Source organism: Panthera uncia, assembly GCF_023721935.1.
Source record: "Panthera uncia isolate 11264 chromosome A3 unlocalized genomic scaffold, Puncia_PCG_1.0 HiC_scaffold_12, whole genome shotgun sequence".
Taxonomy (NCBI): Eukaryota; Metazoa; Chordata; class Mammalia; order Carnivora; family Felidae; genus Panthera; species Panthera uncia.
Window position 1 is genome coordinate 15,514,798 of NW_026057579.1, and position 20,949 is coordinate 15,535,746.

General features: G+C 49.0%; 1 protein-coding gene across 2 annotated transcripts in view; it reads left to right on the forward strand.

The window, feature by feature from the left end:
• GALNT14 (polypeptide N-acetylgalactosaminyltransferase 14) overlaps positions 1 to 5,753 on the forward strand; it is a 205,173-nt gene extending 199,420 nt beyond the window's left edge. The window contains exons 12-13 of one of the 2 annotated variants that reach the window (XM_049652350.1): positions 3,890 to 4,009; positions 5,198 to 5,234. In XM_049652350.1, coding sequence (XP_049508307.1) covers positions 3,890 to 4,009; positions 5,198 to 5,234 — 157 coding nt within the window. Of the gene's footprint in view, positions 1 to 3,889; positions 4,010 to 5,197 lie in introns of both variants that reach the window. The other variant, XM_049652348.1, reaches the window with a different exon arrangement.
• The last annotated feature ends 15,196 nt before the right edge of the window (positions 5,754 to 20,949 follow it).

A 20,949-nucleotide genomic window follows, 5' to 3' on the forward strand; every position in this document is an offset into this window, starting at 1 on the left:
CAGAGAGAAGTCTGCTGCTCCCACCTGCCAGGCTGCTCGCTTCTCCTCATGCAGAGGCTGACTTCCAGAGGCTCTCTAAGCGCAGAGTCCTTAAGGTCCAACCTCGACCCATCATCAGTTCCCCTCTTCCAGGGCAGGAGCAAAGGGGCTGGAGGGCCAGGAGTGGACCCCCCTCTCCTCAGTCCCTCAGTGGCCTATCCTTAAGGAGGCGAGGCTGCCCACACCACCTCTGAGTTACCTTCTGTAGGTGTGGCCATGTCTGTGTGCACCGGGGTGCAGGGACAGGGGGTAGTGTCTATGACTGGGCCAGACCCCCAAATGGAGCTGTCAGGAGACGGCTCAGTGCACACCGATCTAGGCCAGGCCAGCCTGAGCAACCACGGCTACCTTCCTGAATCCATTTCTGACTCCGAGGTTCATTTAATAAACCCATTCATCACCGGCCATTCTGGAAGGCTGACAGGTTGCAGAACGGGAATCGGAAAACCTCTCCTCGCTTCCTGCCCCACCTGCTCCCGTGTTCTGCTTCCCTCCCTCCTCCCTCGCAGATATGGCTCCTCCGAGAAATCATGAGGCTGAATTATTTCAGTGCCAGTAAACACCAGCTAATGGAAAGTCCACTCAGTGTAAAGGCTTCCATACCCTGTCTGTGCATGTGCGTTCTCCCCTTGGGGGTCTTGAGTGATCTCTTCTGAGCCCAGCCCTGGCCCCTGTGGGGGTCACCATATGCTTTCCTTCCTGAAAGGCATTAGTGGATGGGGTATCTCTGATGTGAAAAAAAACACCACCCCCCTCCCACCCTCAAGCCTTCCCTAGCACTTCCAGGTTTAGAAGCCCCTGGGATACTAAAAAAGAAGAAATGCCAAGATAAGCTTTCAGAAATTGTGGTATATGTCAAGTTTTTATGTTTAATTAGTTAATGCTCTTAACATACACACATACACACAAAGACAAAGTCAGTGTATTGTGGTAATCAAGATAATTACAGGATTTATTTTTAAAATGCTAATTCATGGTTTACAGCAAGCTGTGTGGGTGGGTAATGGGTCAGGGGGATGGACCTTATCTTCTTTCCACATCACTGACTGTGTGTTTAGCCTCATTTCCCGACAATGGCAGAAATCTAAAGCTGAGGCAGTTGTATGGTGGGCCTGGGCAGTAGTTCCCTGGCATTCCTGCCCTTGGGCTTGGGCCTGGGCCTGGGCTTCGGGCTTTTCTCTCCCCACCCTCCCCTCCTCGTACAGAATTCTCTGGACACACACCCATGATCTGCTTCCACTTTCTAGATCACACTGCAGATGTCTGGAGCCCCAGAATCCCCCACCGAAATGGCTGAAGCCTGAACTGAGGACCTGCATGGATCTCCTGGGGGTACCCTGTGTCCCTAGCACGCTACCTAGGTCCAAGGGGGTGACCAGCCGAGCACGCATATGCAGGTGCAGGAGTTCACAGCAGGGGACAGAGCCGGGGTGGGAAGAAAAGGGGAACAGGCACAGGCTGGTAGGCCGCACTGTGTGTACCCCACCCCCCTGCCCTGGCATGGAGTCCAGGGAACGTGGGCCTCCATTCATGCACTTCCCCAGTTCCCATCAATGTCAGGGAGGCGCCTACTGTCTGGCCCGATCCCCAGTCCCCAACATGGGGTGTGACCCTTGTTTCCAGTGGGAAGTGACCAGCTCTGTGCTGTCAGAGTGGAACTGATCTACAGTTTTCTATATTTGTGAGGGATCTCAGGGACAGACACTGCCTGTGATTAAACTTGAATAGAAGGGCGCTGGAAGGAGCCATGACAATGGCAGCAACAGCAACAATAAACAAGCTGGAGATGGTCCAGGACCGCTGACCAGTTTGTGACTTTGGATAACCTCTGTGAGCCTTTCGTCGTCTGTAAAATGAGGATAATAATAATAATACTTATCTAGTAGGATTCCTATGAAGACTAAATTAATCTGTGGAAAGCCCCCCGGAACAGTGTCTCGCACACAGTAAGTGTTCAGCAAATGCTAGTCATCGGTAACAATGTCATCATGGTTATTGTTTCACCTCTGTGCATACAGACGTCTTTCCCTTTCAGTTTACCCTGGAGGGAAGCACATGGCGTGTGTAGTATGGTGATGTTCAAGGCCGGTGGAGAATTTATTGATGTGTTCCAAGGAGTACATTCCGTAACATTTATTATTTAAAAAATTAAATATATATATAGGTCTAGAAATAGATGGAAGAGTATAAAGGATCCCCTGGACCCTTGCCCAGGCTCCAAGAAGTCTCAATTCACAGCCAGTCTATTTTCATCCGTATTTCCATACACTCCCCTGGTCTAGATCTTCTCCCAACACCAGCAATTTGAAAAGGGACGCAGGAGGGACGCCTGGGTGGCTCGGTCGGTTAAGCATCCGACTTGGGCTCAGGCCACGATCTCACAGTTGGTGGGTTCAAGCCCCACACCTGGCTGTGTGCTGACAGCTCAGAGCCTGGTGCCTGCTTCGGATTCTGTGTCTGCCCCTCCACTGCTCACACTCTGTCTCTCTCTCACACAAAAATAAGTAAACATTAAAAAAAATTTTTTTTTAATGAAAAGGGAATCCACACATAGAACCCAACCATACAGGACGGTGGCTCCCACTGAACCAGTGGCCCCATCAAGGTATCAGGGACAAGGAAGGTTCCAGATCAGGAGAGGCAGTGGTCTGCATCCAAGTGTCTGATGGGGCAGCAGAAGGACCCAAGCTTGGGAGCGAAGAGGAGAACACAGGAAAGACGCTGAGGATGTCACTAGCTAGCAGAAGTCAGGAGAGGCGCCAAGGCTGGGGAGTGGCTGCCATCAGCTGGGGGAGGTGCGGAACAAGGAACAGATGAGCACCGGGTCAGCTTATGGGGCATATGGACCTAGAACAGGAGGCCAGCCAGCTAAAGGACCCTTTCTCCATTCTCGGGCCAAGGAGAAGTGGCTGCTGAGTGGCCTGGTCCAGAGGCTGAGGGCCAACTGCAGGGGTGCAGCGGGGAAGGAGTTCAGTCCTTGATGGGTTCTCTCAGCAGCTCCCCTCAAAGCATCCAACTCACCGGTCACCCTTGCTCCATGATGAGGGCAAAGGGCAGCTGGTCCCCCACTTGGCAGCCTGGGTAGGACCTTGTGGAGTTTCACGTTTGCATCCCCCTGACCTAAGAAACAGGAGTGGCTTGGGCTTCTTCAGCACTTAGCTGCTCTCTGATCTCTGGCATTGCATGGAATAAGTGAGGCATGTTCCTTGTAAGGACTCTCCCAGAATGCCCCTTTCCTCTCCCCACCCTCCTTGTCCTTTCACCTTTTCAGCTCCCCTCCCTGTAGGAGCTCTGCTAAGCCATCTCCTCCTGGAGTGCTGGAGTTCACACCCCTGCTGTGACAATGTTCTGTCTCCTGACTCCCTCTGCCCTTCTGCTCCCTCCCGTGGCACACTCCCTGTTCCCTTTGTCCTGCCGTGGGCCTCTTATTAGAACACTCAGGCTTTCAGGGCACCGATTTGGCCTCCCTGCCAGGTCTGCTCACAGTGTCAAGTATGGGGAACAGACCTGGATCTGACAGAGAAACTGTTGACCACATAGCTGGGCTGCGGTGCTGTTCAGGCTTCGCCTCCTCAAGCCCAGAGTTGTTTTGCGCCCCTCAGAGGTGGCCTGCGTGCCCAGGCCAGTCCCCTTCACAGGTGTGGGGATGGAGAGTTCAGTGGGGCTGTGACCTGCGAGCCTCTGGCTGTTGAGTCCCATTGTTCAAGGTGACTTTGTTGACCATCGTTCCTGCTGGGTCCCCCAGTGCTTTATACCACCAGGCTTCGCTAATTATCACACATAGTCCTGGGAGTGCCCCACCAGGCTTCCGAGGATCCTGATGTGAACCTTCTGGCCTCTTCTCCTCCAGATATGGGCCTTCACATACACCCAGCAGATCCTCCAGGAGGAGCTGTGCCTGTCCGTCATCACCATCTTCCCTGGAGCCCCGGTGGTTCTTGTCCTCTGCAAGAATGGAGATGACAGACAGGTAAGTGCTCAGTGGGTACACAGGGACATGGCCACCTGCAGCTTCCAGACTGCCTGAGTAAGGTCGGAGGCTCGTGTGCAAGACAAGAGAGAAACTGTAGAAGAGGAGGGGTTGATCAGAAAGAGACCCTCCTGGTTAGGAGAGGTGGTCGGCTTGCCCCTGAATGCCTGTGGACTTCGGCAGACCACAGTGTGCATGTGCATCTTGTACCCTCCTGCCTAGCTCTGATGCCCACCTGGCACCCCGGAGCCGGAGAGCACTGGGGCAAAGCCTTCAGGGCCACAGGGATGAGCAGTGCTCGAACTTTGCCTTCAGGAGCCTTGTGCTCTGGCAGGATGTCCACCAAGATTCGTAGCACTCTGGATGTGCCATGTGCCCAGCTGACCCCAAGTTGTTAACCCCACACAGTTTCCTGCCAACTGGGTACTGGCATTAGAGAGACAGAGATTCCAATGCCCTTTTATGACTCATTGGCTGTGTGACCCACAGCAGGTTACTGGACCTCTCTGAGCTTTGGTTTCTTCCTCTGTGAAGTTAGTTGATGATGCTCCCCCCATGGGGCAGCTGTTTAGAGCGATGAACTGAAGTGGTCCATGGTGCCTGCTCAATGGTGGTTCCCCGAAATGTGTCCATCCCCCCCACTTGTTGGGTAAGAGGAGGTCTGGGGAGCAGAGGCATGAGCTCTCCTCTCTGCCTGGGCCCTTCATGTGCTGGAGCTCTTTGGAGGAGCACAGGTTCGTGGCATCAGGGGCTGCCCAGAAGCCTCTCTGCCCTCCTGCACCCCATCCCCCAGCTCGCTCCCACATCTTCCTGCTGTGCAGACACTGAGGGCACATCATCTCTCTGGGTGCTCCTCTGACTAACGTGCTTCATGTTTTCTGGCCTGTGGCTTAGAAAGTTACTGCTTTCTAATGAGTTTTCCTAGCAAACATATTGATTTTGCTTTTACTTTTTTATCTGGAGGGGAAAAAACAAACAAACAAACAAAACCAGAAAAACCAACAGTACCTGCAAAGCAATTAGTTGCAGTTTTATTCCTCTGTGAGACCGTGAAGTCAAGTCTCTGGGCGACCCCAGCCATGCGGTGTAAGCACGGCTGATTGTTCTGGAGCTGCTGGTGTTGTCGATAGGACCTGGGGCCTTAGCCAGAGAATCCCAGTTCACTCTCTCTCCTCTCCGTCTTCTCAGCAGTGGACCAAGACTGGTTCCCGCATCGAGCACATAGCATCCCACCTCTGCCTAGACACGGACATGTTTGGTGATGGCTCCGAGAATGGCAGGGAAATCGTTGTCAACCCATGTGAGTCGTCACTTATGAGCCAGCACTGGGACCTGGTGAGCTCTTGAGGACCCCGTGCCTGAGCCAGCGGGGCCGTGGGTGACGTTTCCCAGATGAGAAGCAGACCAGAAATCAGGCCACCAGCAGCTCCCAACTACTGTAGTAGATGCCCTGCATGGGGAGGTAGAGAAGAGCCCCTGGACAGGAGCAGGTGTCTCAGGGAGGATGGAGGAAAGGATTGTAAGCCACGTGGGGCTCAGAAACAGATTTCACGTGCTCTCCGTGCTGCTGAGTTCCAGTCCTGGCCCAGTCTTCACCTCACTGGAATCTGGCGACCAAGATTTAATGGGAAGTGTTTATGTTGTTCCCTTTCTTACAAAGGAAGCCAGAGAGAAAAGCCTTTTTTGTCACTGGACCAGGACTAAATTGAGAGATGAAGAATGGAGGTTGTTTTCAAAACAAATAAAGGAACCTTAGATGTTTTCTCTGTGCATCTATTTGTTTCTACTTATGTAAGCTCTGGGCTAAGCTAAGTTCTTCATTCAGAGGGGACACGCGGCGGGGCGGAGGCTGCAGGGTCTTTGGGCAGAGCAGACAAAGAGAACAGGTCCATGAGAGACCCATGCTCTTATCCTGGGCTGCCACCAACAGCCTGTGTGACCTTGAAAGACACACAGGGGCACCTGGGTGGCTCAGTCAGTTAAGCATCCAACTCTTGGTTTCGGCTCAGGTGATGATCTCACGGTTCGTGAGTTTGAGCCCTGGTTCGGTCTGGGTGCTGGTAGTGTGGAGTCTGCTTGACAGTCTCTCTCTCTCTCTCTCTCTCTCTCTCTCTCTGCCCCTTCCCTGCTCGCTCACTCACTTTCAAAATAAGCAAGCTTAAAAAAAATTTTTTTAATTAAAAAATCACATACACACAAATGCTCTGCTGCTTCATTTCCCAACATGTCAAGTAGGGGAACAGGAGCAGATCCGTGGTTCTTACCCAGGGATATGTTCTCTCATCCGGACAAATCATGTCTATTTAGGGGCTCAGATTCCAGCTGTGGAGATCCTGCTTTGGGAGGACCAGGTGGGGTCCAGGCTCCTCAGGTGATTTAGATTCTCCTCCCTGGTTGAGACCACTGCCCTAGATGTTGCTCTGGGCCCTCCTGGCTTTATAGTCTGTGGCCACTAGCATAGGACTTTCTTACTCTAATAAATCCCCAATGTGCCCTAGGAATTGGGTACTATGTTCATCCGTGCTTATCTTTTTAATGTTTATTTATTTATTTTGAGACACAGAGAGAGAGAGCACAAGCAGGGGAGGTGCACAGAGAGAGAGAGAGAGAGAGAGAGAGAGAGAAGCCCAAGAGGCTCCATGCTGTCAGCATAGAGCCCAGTGCAGACCCCGAACCCATGAACTATGAGATCATGACCTGAGCCCAAATCAAGAGTCAGATGCTCAACTGATTGAGCCACCAAGATGCACCTTTGTTCATGCTTATTAACTAGGGTTTAAGAAAAGAACCAATGCATATTGTTTAAAAGTTTCCAAAATAGGGGCACCTGGGTGACTCAGTCGGTTAAGTGTCCAGCTTTGGCTCAGGTCATGATCTCACAGTTCGTGGGTTTGAGCCCCGCGTCGGGCTCTGCACTGACAGCTCGGAGCCTGGAGCCTGCTTCAGATTCTGTGTCTCCCTCTCTCTCTGCCCCTCCACTGCTCGTGCTCTGTCTCTCAAAAATAAACTTAAAAAAAAAAAGAAGTTCCCAAAATAGTCCCATACATTTTCTGCCAAGGTCAGTCCACCACAAGCTGTTTAGTAATGGTCTTATTTATCTATTGCTAAATGACAAATTACCCCCAAAACCTGGCAGCTTAAAGCAACGCACATTTGTTATCGAACAGTTTCTGTGGATCAAGAATCTAGGCTCAGCTTCACAGGGTCCCCTGCTTCAGAGTGACTGGAAATGCTACAGTCAAGGTGTTTTCCAGGGCTCTGGTCCTCTCAGGGTTCAAACAGGAGGATCTGTTCCAGGGCTCACTCACTGACTGTTGGCAGGATTTGGTTCTACAGGCCTATTGGCCATAAGCCGCCCTCAGTCCTTTCCATACAGTCCTTGCCTCAGTCCTTGCCTCTCCAACATACCAGTTCACTTCACCAAGCAGACGCACGAGTCGAAGGTGCCAGCAAGATGAAGTCAAGGTCCTCTAGAACCTAATCTCACGAGTGACCATCTGTCACTTTTGCCACATTCTGTGTGATAGAAACAAGTCACTAGTTTCAGCCCACACTTACGGGGAGGGAATTACACAAGAAAGCTGATGCCAGGAGTGGGGGGATCATTGGGGGCCATTTTCGCTTCTGGCTGCCGCAGGAACTGTGCCCTAAACAGGTGTCTGTCTCCCCTTCATCCAGAAAGCCTTCAGTGAGGGCCATGGTTCAAGCTCATCATTGCTGAGGACTACTGCAGGTAGAGGAGGTCAAGGACTGAGTGCACACACCCAGAATCTCTTCCGGGGGTTGTATCGATTTATACAATGCCCCTCTTACCTTCTTTAGTTATGGTTTGGCTCTTTTGTGGTACTTTCATTCCTCACTATGAAAAGGAGAGGAAGCCATGGGATAGATAAAGCCGCCTATTGAAGAAGATACTCTGATGACTCCTCGAGCTGTGTCCGCAGGATTTAAACCAGCCTTGCAGAGAAGGAAAGATCAGATAGGTTTGCCAGTACCCTCTCCCCTGAGTAGGGGAAGCAGGCCCTGCACTAAAATAACTCAAGGAGCCAACGTCCTCACCTATTGTTGGTCTCTCTATATATCTGTACCTGACCTTGAGTTCCCTGGTGGCAGGAAAGCTGTCTCTTTCTTGCCTTATCCCCACCACTGGGCTGGGCACATCAAGCTCTCAGTGAATGTTTTCCTAAATGGATGATTGGAAAAACTCCTCCTCATCCAAGGTAAAGTAACTTATATTTTACTACTCCCATAAAGTCACAGAGTGTAGGTGGCTCTCAGTCCCTCTTGAACACCCAAGGAAATGGAGAAACAAGAATGAGGCCTTTGCCCCAGGAGGACAAACGTTTTTTGCTGATAGCGATAAAGCCAAAACAAGAGTAATTTGTGATTTGAAGGCAGAAATAACAATAGTTCCGGGGCACCTGGGTGACTCAGTCAGTTAAGTGTCTGACTCTTGATTTCTGCTCAGGTCATGATCTCATGTTTCATGAGTTCAAGCTCCACATTGGGCTCTTCTCTGGCAGCACAGAGCCTGTTTGGGATTCTTTCTCTCCCTCTCTCTTTGCCCCTCCCTTGCTTGCTCATGCATGCTCTCTCTCTCAAATATTTTTAAAAATTAAAAAAAAAAAGAGATAACAACAGTTCCACACCTCCACCAACTGAGGACAAAGCTGATGATGCCCTGATGGGACAGTGACCTGCCCTGGGATGCCTCGACCTGCAGTTGCACAGCAGAGTGAGTGTGACCAAGTTTTGCCTGGCAGTCACGTCTTTCAGTGAATGCTGAGTCAGAGTCCTTAGTCAACTCTGATCTTTGAGTCCAAGTGCCAAATTTCAGTATCCTGGAAAGGCTCACTCCGAAGGCCACCAGTAGTCGTTGGTGAAAGTAAAAGTGGGTCAAATGACATCAGCCTATGAAAACAGAAAGGACCTACACTCTTCACATTTTAAGGGCTCACAAGATTGAGACCACCAACCAAGCTTGGAGTCACTACCCTGGAGCAGTCTCACCACATGGCCAGGTGAGGAGGTGTCAGAAGCCCCCTGTACTGGGATCACATCTGACTAGTGGGCTCAGATACAAACAATAAGGATTCCTAAGTATCCTAGGGGTGTGGTGTGCAAATTAAGTGGAAAGGAATTTATACGTCCTTTTTTATATATATACTGGAAAGAAGAGAGTCAGGGGCTCCAGGCACTGCCAAGTGTCTGGATTAGAGTTGGAGGGTTGATGAAATTGAGAGAATGGGCAGAAATGGGAGGTTTTGAGTAGCTCTAGGAGCAGCATAGGTGGCCAAGTCGGGTGCTATATTGAATCTGAGCCTTTCTCTCTTGCCAGTTTGTTTCCTTATGTGCTGTGTAAATCCTCTGTGTGAGCTCATCTTCAGCAGGAGTCATTTTCTCTGCACACCCCAGGTGCCCAGGTTGTGGAGGCATGCCTCAGGGAAGGTTCAAGTTTGCCTCTGTTGGGTCCCATTGACTTTAAACCATTTGGTACATTGATTTCTCCTCTGATTGTGGTTTCCACTCTGTGGAAGCGATGGGAATTTGGACCCCGCATCTACACTTAGCACAAGCTTGGTTTTCCATCTTTTGCAAATGATCATTTCTCTGCGCAAATTATTGGCCTGCTGCCATGCCATCACCATTCACCCAGCTGGTGGGTGGGGATTGTTTAGCCCTTTTAAGGAACCAACTATATGTACGGTCTTGTTTCTGATCCCAGCCACCCGGGTGTCCACAGTCTTCACATCGGCCTCTTGGGTGTTCGAACTCTAGCCATCTGGATTCAATTCCCCTATCAGCTCACACTCATCACTCCAGCTTTGAATTCACACTCATTTTTGGAATCTAGGATTCCCCCTTCCATTCAAGTGCAGCTATGGTTTCAAATTGTTTTATTTTATTTCATACAATATTTACATGTGTGGTGGAGAGGGGGCTTCCCAAATCACCTCAGACCAAAATTCCTTAGTATTATGATTAGCTGTCACCGCTGTCTTTCCCACTGGCTGCGGGACCATATCTTAGTGTAGACACTCAATAAATTTCTGTGAATGAGTGAGAGAATAAGCTTGTGATTCTTTAGTACCACTTTCTAATTACCTCCTGGCTATAGCTATCAGACATTAGAGTTTTAAAAAGACAGCAAAGACAGAAACGGAGGACCAAGAAGACAAATTTATAACAATGAAATCTTGTTATAATACCCATAGATTTAGGGATCATGCATATTTTACTTCATAATGACAGAGTTTAATACTGAAAGTGATAACTGGAAAGAACTATCAGTAATGGAAATCTTTAATACTGCAATAGAGCCCAGCAAGGAGAATCTGTTCTCATAAACTCTGGGGGATGGTGACAGAAGAGGACATGGCCACACTTGCACTGCATCTGAAGGAATCTCAGGCATATTCCCCGGCATCTGGCAACATGAGTCCTGGCTGGCCTTCGAGAGGAGGCTTACTTTTTACCTGTGGTCTATGTGGTTTACCTATACTAGATTGAAGTCCCCTCCCTGCCCCCCAACTCCACGCACTAAGCCACTGCCCACTGTGCCCCTGAAGAGACTGTGCCCTAACCTGTCTCTTCCCTTGACTTGTGCCAAGAGCTGGGCACATCTGGCTCACAGAGGAGAGAGTGCAGGTTGGAGGGTGACGTGAGAGGTCGAGCAGCTGTGTGAACGTGGAGACCTCTGGGACATTACAGGTGATGATGGGAGCCTCTTCTCTCCAACACGCAGAGCCAACCTCCCGGGCTCCCTGGTGGTCCAAGGTCTCAGGCATCCTAACTCGGATTAACACACCCCGAAGCTCCGAGCGCTTTTCCATTTGCCATGGAGCCGACTAATTTAATGAAGCCGTCACAGTGCAAACCTCAGGGCATATTGGAAAAGGACTGGAGCACGACATTATTTCACAGCAGTAGATTTGCATCATTTTCATTTCACAGCTTTCCAATGGGAAATAATAAAACAGAATTACAAACATAATGAAGGAAGAAAGGAGGGGAAAAAAAAGCCAAAACCTTGGGTGAGAGACACATCCTCTGTGCTGCACCAGGGCTGGTTACGTTATTCATTTGAGCCAGTAAATATTATCTGGCTTTGCTCTGCAGAAAGGAGCGGCCCAGGATGCCTCCACCTGCTGCTGAAGATAACAGGCTGCAATAACTCACTGTCCAGCACAGCGAGGAGCTGTGTGCATCCCCTGCGGAAGGCTCACCGCATGGCCTTCTGAGAAATTGCAGCCTCTGAGGGCACATCCCCCCTGGGCCAGCCGTGGTGCCGGGATGAAGGGTGTGCCATCCATGATGGTGGGATGGGGGGATGGGGGTGGGGAGGGGGGGGATGCCTCCCTCCCCTCCAGAAGACCGCTTCCCAGCAGGGGTGCCCAGATCCCTAGGACGGAGCATGCGAGTCCCTGCCCCCTTCCATTTCTGCAGGGTGCTCCCTGGGCGTAACAAGGTGCACTGACAGCCAGAAGCTATATAGGAGACAACAGAGAGGACACGCTCTGTTCCCAAACTGTTCCCATTCATCGCACTGCGGTGTGAGATCAAGGGAGGCAGCCGGCTCCAGCTCCACTGGGCTTTTATTCTTTTCTGCCGGCCTGTCCTTCAACTTGAGGAGATGCCCTGGGCCTGTCCCCACAGCAGGGAGACCGAATCCCTCCACCCTCCACCCTTCACCCAAACCCAGTTCCTCCCCTGCCTTTTACTGAAAATAACTTTTCTCCTCTGTGAACGCAGGAGTTTGAGGCCACGTGGAATGAGCTGCTTCTTCCCTCTTAGCCTCCTTTGAGGCCAAGCCTCACCTGTGCCTTGGGCCTCCTCTAACCTTCCTGCTCCTATAGGTATGCCACCCCGTCACCCAACCCTTCCCCATTAACTGAATAGTATCTCAATTTCTCCTACCCTGACTTCTAGAAAAAAAGCCTTCTCTTGAGCCCCGTTCCACTTTTTCTTTGACCAACATGCTCCTCTAAAGCACAGTAGTTAGTCCCGTGGACTCGGGTCAGATAATGTAGGTTCAGATCCTCCAGTAACTGGCTCTGTGACTAGGAACACATTACCTAACTTCTCTGAGCTCAATTTCTGACTCTGTCAATGGGGCGATAGTCACAGCTATCTCATAATGTTGGTGCGAGATTAAATGAAATGTGGAGTTCTCAGCACAGAGCCAGGAACATATTATGTCTTCGAAAATGTCTGTCGTCATTATAGTTTTATTGTGAGGATTGAACATCAGTGTCCAGAGCAGAGGACAGGGCTCTGGAGTGTTGAAGGCTGACCCTGATCCAGAGGTCACTTAGAGGTCAGGCTGGGTCTGAGGCCCCCCGGGGTCACGGAGAACCTGATCCCCAGCAACACTGCTCTTCGGTTGGGAATTGGTGAGGAGCCCAGGAGGGGGAAGAAGCAGAGAAGAGCAGGGAGGGTGAGCAGTCCCTGTCGCCAGTCTCGGCCCCTCCTCGCCTGCAGTTCATTGCCATTTCGCCCACTTGGGTGTTTCCTCGGCCCTTGTGTTCATTCCCCACCCGCACACAGATCGGGTCTGTCTCCTGTGTGCTACCCCCGGTGTGCCACGGTCCGTGCTGAGCCCTGCGGGGAAGCCACACTGTCAGTGGTGTCACAGTCCAGGAGAACAGAGCATAAGCACAGGAGGAACAGAGGTTGGCAGAGCAAGTCTGGTCTGGCCCGCACCCCCAGAAGCTCCGCCCTCCCTCTCAGAGACAGTCCCACCACACCCCACACCCCAGGAAGTATCTCAGCTCTGCTTCCTATGCTCAGCTCTCGTACCTGAATCCTGCCTCTCTTCAACTCACCAGCCTGGCACCTGCATGATTTTCAGGTTTGGAGGTACCCCCGGATGCTGTGAGAACACTGCGTCCAGCACCCCGTGCCCTGGGCTTCTGCCTGCCTTCCAGTGGGGTCCCCTGCTCAGGGGCTGGGGGCCGGTCTCTCACCAAATGGAGGGCAGGAGTTCTAGATCCACTGATGGATTGGTGGTTTTAAAGGACACTCGGGCTTGAGCCAGGAGATAGGATGTTAAGGACCCAAAGCAGTTCAGACAGAGTTCAGAAAGGAAGTTCAAAAAGAGAATTCTGGAGGTTCCAAGGAAGAAAAGACCCCATGTGAGATGAACTTGAAGCATAAGTGAGGTTTCGAAAAGCTGGAGATGGGGATACGTCCTAGGCAACAGCAGCCACAGAACAGAGACACAGAAGCAGGAAAGGACAGGCCTTTTTCAGGGAATGTGGAGCGTAGCATAGAAGACATGGAAAGAGTGTGGGTCAGAGAGGGGGACCTAGGGGAGGTAGCTGTGAGCCACTGAAGGTGTTGGAGCAAGTGAATGATACTGACCCGAGTGTAAGAGGACAGAGATGGATTAAGTAGCAGGAAGTAAGGTGCTTCGAAGGTGAGATTCTGTGACAAGGGGCCTATTAGAGACTCCAGAAATAGTCCAAGAGAGATTATGAGGCCTAAACCATGTCATCGTCAGTCAGAGTGGAAGACAGACGATGATCCTCAGCGATTGTGGCAGCGGACACGGAGGAGAGGAGAAGGTGACGAGAGCAGGTGGAACAAGGTGGGAGAATGGCCTTAATGCTGAGAGGATCTTGCTCTGCCTGCAGAGAAGATGCCTGCGTCGTCCCATATTTAATTGTTCCATTTGAGTATCTGATAACCGGGCTTAGTCAATCATAAAACATTTTAGACACACAAAAGAATAGTAGCATAGCAACCAGTTACACAGCACTTAACTCTGTGCTCAGCATTGTTCTGAGAGCTTTCAAGATTTGAACTTCGTCAATCCTCGTGCAAGTAACAGCTATGTGGTAACAGTACTACGATCTCTGTCTTACGAACGAGTAACTTAGGGGCCAAGATGGTTCAGTGATTCACCCAAAGTCATTCACCTGGTAGTAAAAGTAAGGTTCAGGTCCAAGAAGTCCGTGGCCAGAGCTCCGGATTCATAGTCACCAGGCTCTGCTGCTCCTCACATTAAGGATAAAATAACAAATTTTACGGGGCACCCGAGTGGCTCCGTCAGTTACACATCTGACTCTTGACCTCGGCTCAGGTCATGATCTCGTGGTTTGTGAGATAGAGCCCCATATTGGTTGGGTCTGTGCTGAGTGAGGAGCCTGCTTGGGACTCTCTCTCTCTCTCTCTCTCTCTCTCTTTCTCTCTCTCTCTCTCTCTCCATCTCTCTCTCTCGGCCCCTCCCCTGCTTGCCCCCCCAAAACAAATAAATACATTTTTAAAAATAATAAAAACACTGTGTTCCTACCAGAAAGAAAATGATACAGTGAAATCCCCCCTGCAAACTCCCTCATGGGTGGAGTTTTACACTAAGTGGTTCTGCCTGTTTAATACCTGGCTAGCCGTACTGACCTCAGATTCATTCACCCATCAACCATTTGTTAGGTAAAGAAGGGAGAAAGGAATTAGCATTTAGTGAGCTATTACTGTGTGTCAAATATACGCCTATGTGCTCTGCATTCACTGTGAATGCTATTAGCAGTTTGCCGAGACAGGTGTTGTCCTCATGATTTCACAGATGAGACACTTGAGTCTCAGAAAAGTTAAATAATTGGTCAATGTTGCCCAACCTATATTTTTTAATGTTTATTTATTTTTGAGAGACAGAGAGACAACAGAGCACAAACAGGGGAGGAGCAGAGAGAGAGAGGGAGACACAGAATCTGAAGCAGGCTCTAGGCTCTGAGCTGTCAGCACAGACCTCAACGTGGGGCTCAAACTCACAAACCGCAAGATCATGACCTGAGCCGAAGTTGGACGCTTAACTGACTGAGCCACCCAGGCGCCTGAGGTTGCCCAACATATAAGTGGTAGAGCTGCCTACCTCTTCTCGGTGAACATGCTGCCTCGCAAAGTACGTGGCAGTCAGCCCCCCAAATGTATATGGAGATCACCAAGTATAGATACTTACTAGGCACCTGTTCCATGGCAGGAACTATTTCAGGAGCTGGCCACCAGTCCTTGCCTTCGAGGACAAGTGGAGAGAAGCAGGTTTTATTTTAGAGAGAGGACAGGGGGAGGATGTGCTCTTGGCCGTAACAGAGGTCACTGGCGTACAAGGGGCACCAAGGTGGGGGGGGGGGAATGGAAAAGCTTCCCAGAAGACAGGATGGCTAAGTGATAAGGCTGATAGGACAAGAGGCAAGGGGGCGTAGTCTGAGCCCAGAAACCCACTTTTGCTTCTCCACACTGTCTTCTAGTACCTGGCTCAACCCTGACTATAAAAAATGATGCATTAACTTTATGAACTTCTGACAATTTGTTTTGAGGTTGGGGAAGAACATGGGGCTGAAGGAAGGCTGAGTCATCTGCTAGGAAACCCCTTCCAGCCCTCCCAGCACAAGGGGGACACCTGTGTCCCCGTGAAAACCTCGTGTCCTCATGGAACACCTTCTGTCAGCCTGTGCTCCCGTGTTCCCACTGTGCCCTCTGCAAAGCTGACTTAGCACTCCACGCATGAACTGTACCTCCTGTTTACGTGTCTCCCCTTGCACTTCTGTTTCTTTGTAAGCCCCTCCGAGGATGGGGCCCACACTGCATCTACCAGGGTCTGCTCTCAGAGGGTGCTTGCTGAACTGAACTGCCCTGAGCAGACCAAACCAGATTTTCCAGATGAAGCCACTTTGCTCCTGTGTCTAGTCAGCCAGCCAGGATCACATTCACCTTATGTCCAGAACAGGCCCCGGCAACTTGGACAGCACGAATAGGCCACAGTTCATCCTAACCACCAAGAATTCTTTCTGTTGGATCATGAAGCACATGAAAACCTCTCAAACCTGGCCTCTGTTGAGGGATACTTGGTGCTTCTGTCCTGCTGCCCTGGGGAATCAACAACACAAATTTAACAGGAACCAAGAGCATTCAGACTGGCCCATCTGCGAATGGCAGGGCTGTGGGCTAAGCATCCAGAGGGATGACCACTGGCTGCCCTGGCCTGCTGAAATTGGCTTTGGGACTTCCCGACCAAGTCGGCTTCAGGGTAACAGTACCTGTGAAGTGGGGCCTAGGGAGGGGAACCCATAAGAAGGCGAGGTGAGCCCTAGCAAAGATATTCAAACCACAGAACATCGTTCACACTCCAGAACCAGAAGCTCCAGGGTGGGAACATGTCTTGAAGACTAGGTACGTGTATCTGATGGGAATCCAGTGTGGACAGATGGGAATTCTCTTTGTTATAAAACAAAGTCATTCCGTGGAGAACGGGTTTGCTTAGCTCTGTTCTTCTCTATCCATCCTTTCTCATTGCGGCAGTACAGCTGAAATGGCCTGAATTCTGTATATCTTGGCTAGGATGAAAGAAAAGTCCAGACTACTGAGCATGAACAGAACTTTGAAAGAGTGCTTTCAGTCCAACTCCAGCTTCTTGGCAAACGTCTACCTAAATCATAGGGGCCACTTGCTTCCATTTCCAAATGTCTTTAGAAATTGCTCTTAATGGGCTCACATCAGTACTTAGCAGGTGCTTCCTCCATGCAGGTAGCCAGGTCTACTGAGGCTGCAGGGAACTAAAACACCCACACACTGCCCATAACTGCCCTGCAAGGAAGGCGTTGTTTTCCTCACCTACACGGCAAGACACCGTGTTTCAGAGCAGTGCAGTAACTTGTCCAAGGATGCACAGTGTGAGCACTGATGGCCAGCGCAGCAGGGCTGAAACCCACTTCTTTCAGCTCCAGATCCCAGGCCCCTTCCTGTTCTTTTCCCTTTTTTTCCCCAAGAAAGTTTACCTTTTGAGAATCTAGTCAAGAAAAACATGAGAACAATGTTATGCGTCATGTAACTAAGAAGTTCAAAACGTAACACATTTTATTTTTTAAATTTTTTTGTTTATTTATTTATTTTGAGAGAGAGAGAGAGAAACAGAGTCAGAGAGAGGGAGAGAGAGACAATCCTAAGCAGGCTCTGCACTGTCAGAGCAGAGTCGGACACGGGGCTTGATCCAATGAGCTGTGAGATCGCGACCTGAGCCAAAATCAAGAGTCAGACGCTTAACCAACTGAGCCACCCAGGAGCCCCAAAATGTAACACATTTTAAAAATTGTCTTTTCACAATGAAAAAAGCTGAGGTTTTTGAACTGATAAAGGCAATGCCAGTCGGATTGCAAGAAAAAAGAGATCCAGGACACTAAGGGCTATACCAGTTATCTTTGTCTTGTTAAAAAACTCAAACTTGCATTTAATTACTTTTATCAAAGTAATACTTGTTTGAAGCAATGTTTACATACAGAAATCTCCTATTCCAAATATACTCCCTTTCCCCAGAGGTAACCATCCTTCACGCTTATAGGGCTTTCCCCTGGCATTTACCTCGATAATTGAATATTATACAGCTGTTTCTTGAAATATCAATTTTAGACATTATCTATTGACTTTGTGCCATGGGAGATAAGGACTTAGTTTTTCCACACCACTGCCCACATTTCTCTCCTTTTATCCCGTTGACATATTTATAAAATAAATTTTGGCAAAATCAATAATCAGCACTTATACACTGAGCCAAATGGTGAATTACGACCAACCTCCTTTCTCATACAATCTTTTGTTTTTCCCTGAATTAACAATTGCTTCACCTTTTTCATTTCCCTGATTTTCTGTGACTCTCTCACTCTTTTCTCCAAATTCTCCCATGTGACATACTTGCCATGATCTCAAACAAATCCTTATTCCCTTTTTTTTTCCTTCCTTAAGAATTCACTCAAGAGGCTCTCTGTTCAAATGCCCCAATGTTACTGGTTGCTTTCTCTGCAGGTTGCATAACAGACACCCTGGGGATTCTCTTCTCCAATCTCTAATTTTGGTTCACTTCTTTCTTGGATCATAGATCTTATTTCTTGATTTCCTTCCTTTCTTTCTTTTTTTTCTAGATAGCATCCTAGAGTACCTTCCTAAGGTAAGAGGTAAGCTTTTTGAATTTGCATCTGTAAAGGTAAAATTCTTGAATGGTAAAAATGTCTTTATTCTACTTCACATTGGCTCTCTACTTGAGTTGTGTATAAAATTCTAAGGTGAAAGTCATTTGCTTCAGGATTCTGAAGGCAATGCTCTCAAGAACTGTGAAGAGTCTGAGGTTTTGCCCTACTTGCAAGCTGACAAGTTGGCCCACCAGCTGGTAAAAGACACAAGACCCCTGGGTCAGAGCTAAAGGAGAGTTTATTACTCACAGTAATGGGAGAAGGCAGAATATCAGCATTTTTTTTTTGACACTGGTTCTCCTAACCCCAGTTCTCACAGGTGGCAGAGACAGGGCCAAGTGACACCTACCCACACACAGTGTGTTGTGTTACCACAGATGAACCCTGAGCTTCGGGAAACTAAATCTTTTATAATGGGCATTTTTGCTCTGGAGGGAAACACTATTGCTGCCTTCAAAAACTGTTCACTATACAAATGTGCTTGAAAAGATAGTCCCAAACAAGGGGCTGTCAGTGCCGCTCTCACAAGATATCCAGAAATGCAAAATACACAAGGTAAATCATCCACCAAAAATTGCTTCCTTGCCTTCAAGCTTCCACTACACTCCTGAGCTTCCACTGATACCAGTGCAATCATTTTCTTTCATTCGTTGCCCTTTTTTTCCCCCCCTCTCTGCAAGGCTTTGGGCCATTTCCTTATACCTGGTCTTCTGATTATTTCCTAATGTCAATTTGGAGATTCTATATCCTACATTTCTGGGGATTTTTCTTATACTATTTCTTTGGTTATTCAGTGGTTTCTTTCTCCCTCGATCTCCCTTATGGAATTCTCTAGTTTCCCTTCGATTTGTTTCAGTTTGGAAGATGTCCTCAAATTTCCTATTAACTGTGGATGTACGGGCATATTAAACAATGAGACATTCTGTGTTCATGGATAGGATATGCCACCTGGTGAGCTGAACCATGGCATGATCAAAAGTGACCTTGCCGGTTCATTGTGGGGGGATCCCAATGGTCAATATTAGTAGGTGTTTTCTCTTGGTTCCCCTAGTTTCTCTAAAGGACAATCTAATGTCAGGCTTGGGTTTCTGGACATAAGACAGGGGAAGAGAGCTGAGGCTACCACATTTCCGTAAACAATTTTTATGGAAGAAAAGAAAGACATACGTGTGATAAACCGACTCCCCATGATCCTCTTGTTCTCACAGTGGTCCTACCCATATCCCCACTAAGGAGTGGACCTTAGCTTAGAGCCTGGGACTCTTACTATGGTGTAGAGGAAATTAGCTAGAAATTAACCAAATCAGCAAGAGGTAAGATTCGAATCCTTGCTGATTCACACCAACTGTGTTTTTCTCACACAGACATGACCAGTCTTTGTGGGTCTGATGGGGAAACTCAGGTGCAGGACATTGTTAAGAGAGAACCTGGGCTGGGTCTGGTGACAACCTTCCCACATGGATCTTTCTAAAGGAAATGACTGCTTTCCTTTTTCTTTTTTGTCATCTGACTTTGGTTTCTTGATCCTCAAGGTGGTATTTGCCCTTCTCTTTAAAAATTTTTCTTCACAAAGTGTTTGTGAGCTCATCACACGCTCTGAGCTGGTTTGTATGCCTTGCAGACCTCCTGCCTCTTGGTAAACCTTCATTAAGCCTTCTATTAAGTTTCAAGGTCATCACCTGGTGAGCACAGGCCCTGGCAGAGCGGGAAAGCCCATGAGCTCTTTCAACAGTGCATCTGACTTCCTCTCAGAATCTCAGTGGCTGAGGCCCGGGAACTTGTATTTTGAGAAAATCCCCTAAGCAACTCTGGTGACCTATGTGTTGACAGGGATCTATATACTCTTGCCTGTCATGACTCATGCATGGAGTCTGATGTGCTAGGCCACCTGTCCCTGGTGCAGACTACCTGGCCACTTGAACCTCTATCAATCCACTGCCCTGGTTTGACAGGGCCTAAATGTCAGGCCCTAAACTTTGCATGACCACCCAACTATGGTCCTCCCATTCTGACTCTTTTCTGCCCTCACACTGGCCTCCTGATCTCAGGCTGGCTTTATGGACTTACTTGCCTTTGCCAAAACTCATGTCCTCCCTCACCCTTCCCCACCAACCCACCACTACCCATACACTCACATCCTGGTATCTTGCCCCACTCCAGAACATCCAGACCTGCCCTAGGTCCCATAAACAGAAAGAATGCTTTTGGGTGTTACAATGTTCAGTCTAATGAGAGATCCAGACGATGAGCACCGAGGAGGAAGAGGTGGCTTCAGGTTGGCATTGCAGGGGATGTGTCACTGAAATAGGATTTCAGCCAGACTTTTTGTGTATTCACAGAGGAGAGCAAAGTCAAACCTAGAGAATACTTACCAAATGCCTTATGCTATTGCAATATAGGTACAACTGTAATTCCTATTCCTACTGAAATTCACCTATGTTATTGAATCCCGACTCTAGGATAAGCCCTGCATCTGTACATATATGCATGGGTATTCATGTTTTTCCCCCTGATTCGATCCAAACTTGAGATTTTTCAACAACCCTGCATGGGAGGGATGATTATCCCCATTTTAGAGATGTGAGAAATGAGGCACTGAGAATTGTTCTCTCAAGACCTCAAGCCTTGTAAGTGCTAAAGGGCGAACCGGAGTCCCAGTCTCCTGACGGGTGTCTTTTCTCCTTGCAGGAGGTCCTGCTGCTTCCTTGTAATTGAAGAATCAGAGAGGAGCTCCCCCTCCCCTTCCCAGGGAGACATCTGCAAATAAAACTCAAATCAAATCACTCTGTGTCTCCCCCAGCATGTAGACTGCAAGCTCCTCCCTTGCGGGTGTCCATTATCCGGGTAGGTGAAGTGTGGCTAATCGTGATATTGATAACTGGGTGGCCAGGAGAGTTGTGTGAAAGGCGAAGTGTCAAGCCTACAAGCCCATTTCACTTGACACCCTTTCTTTTCTTCCCCCACAGCTTTCTGAGGCATTCG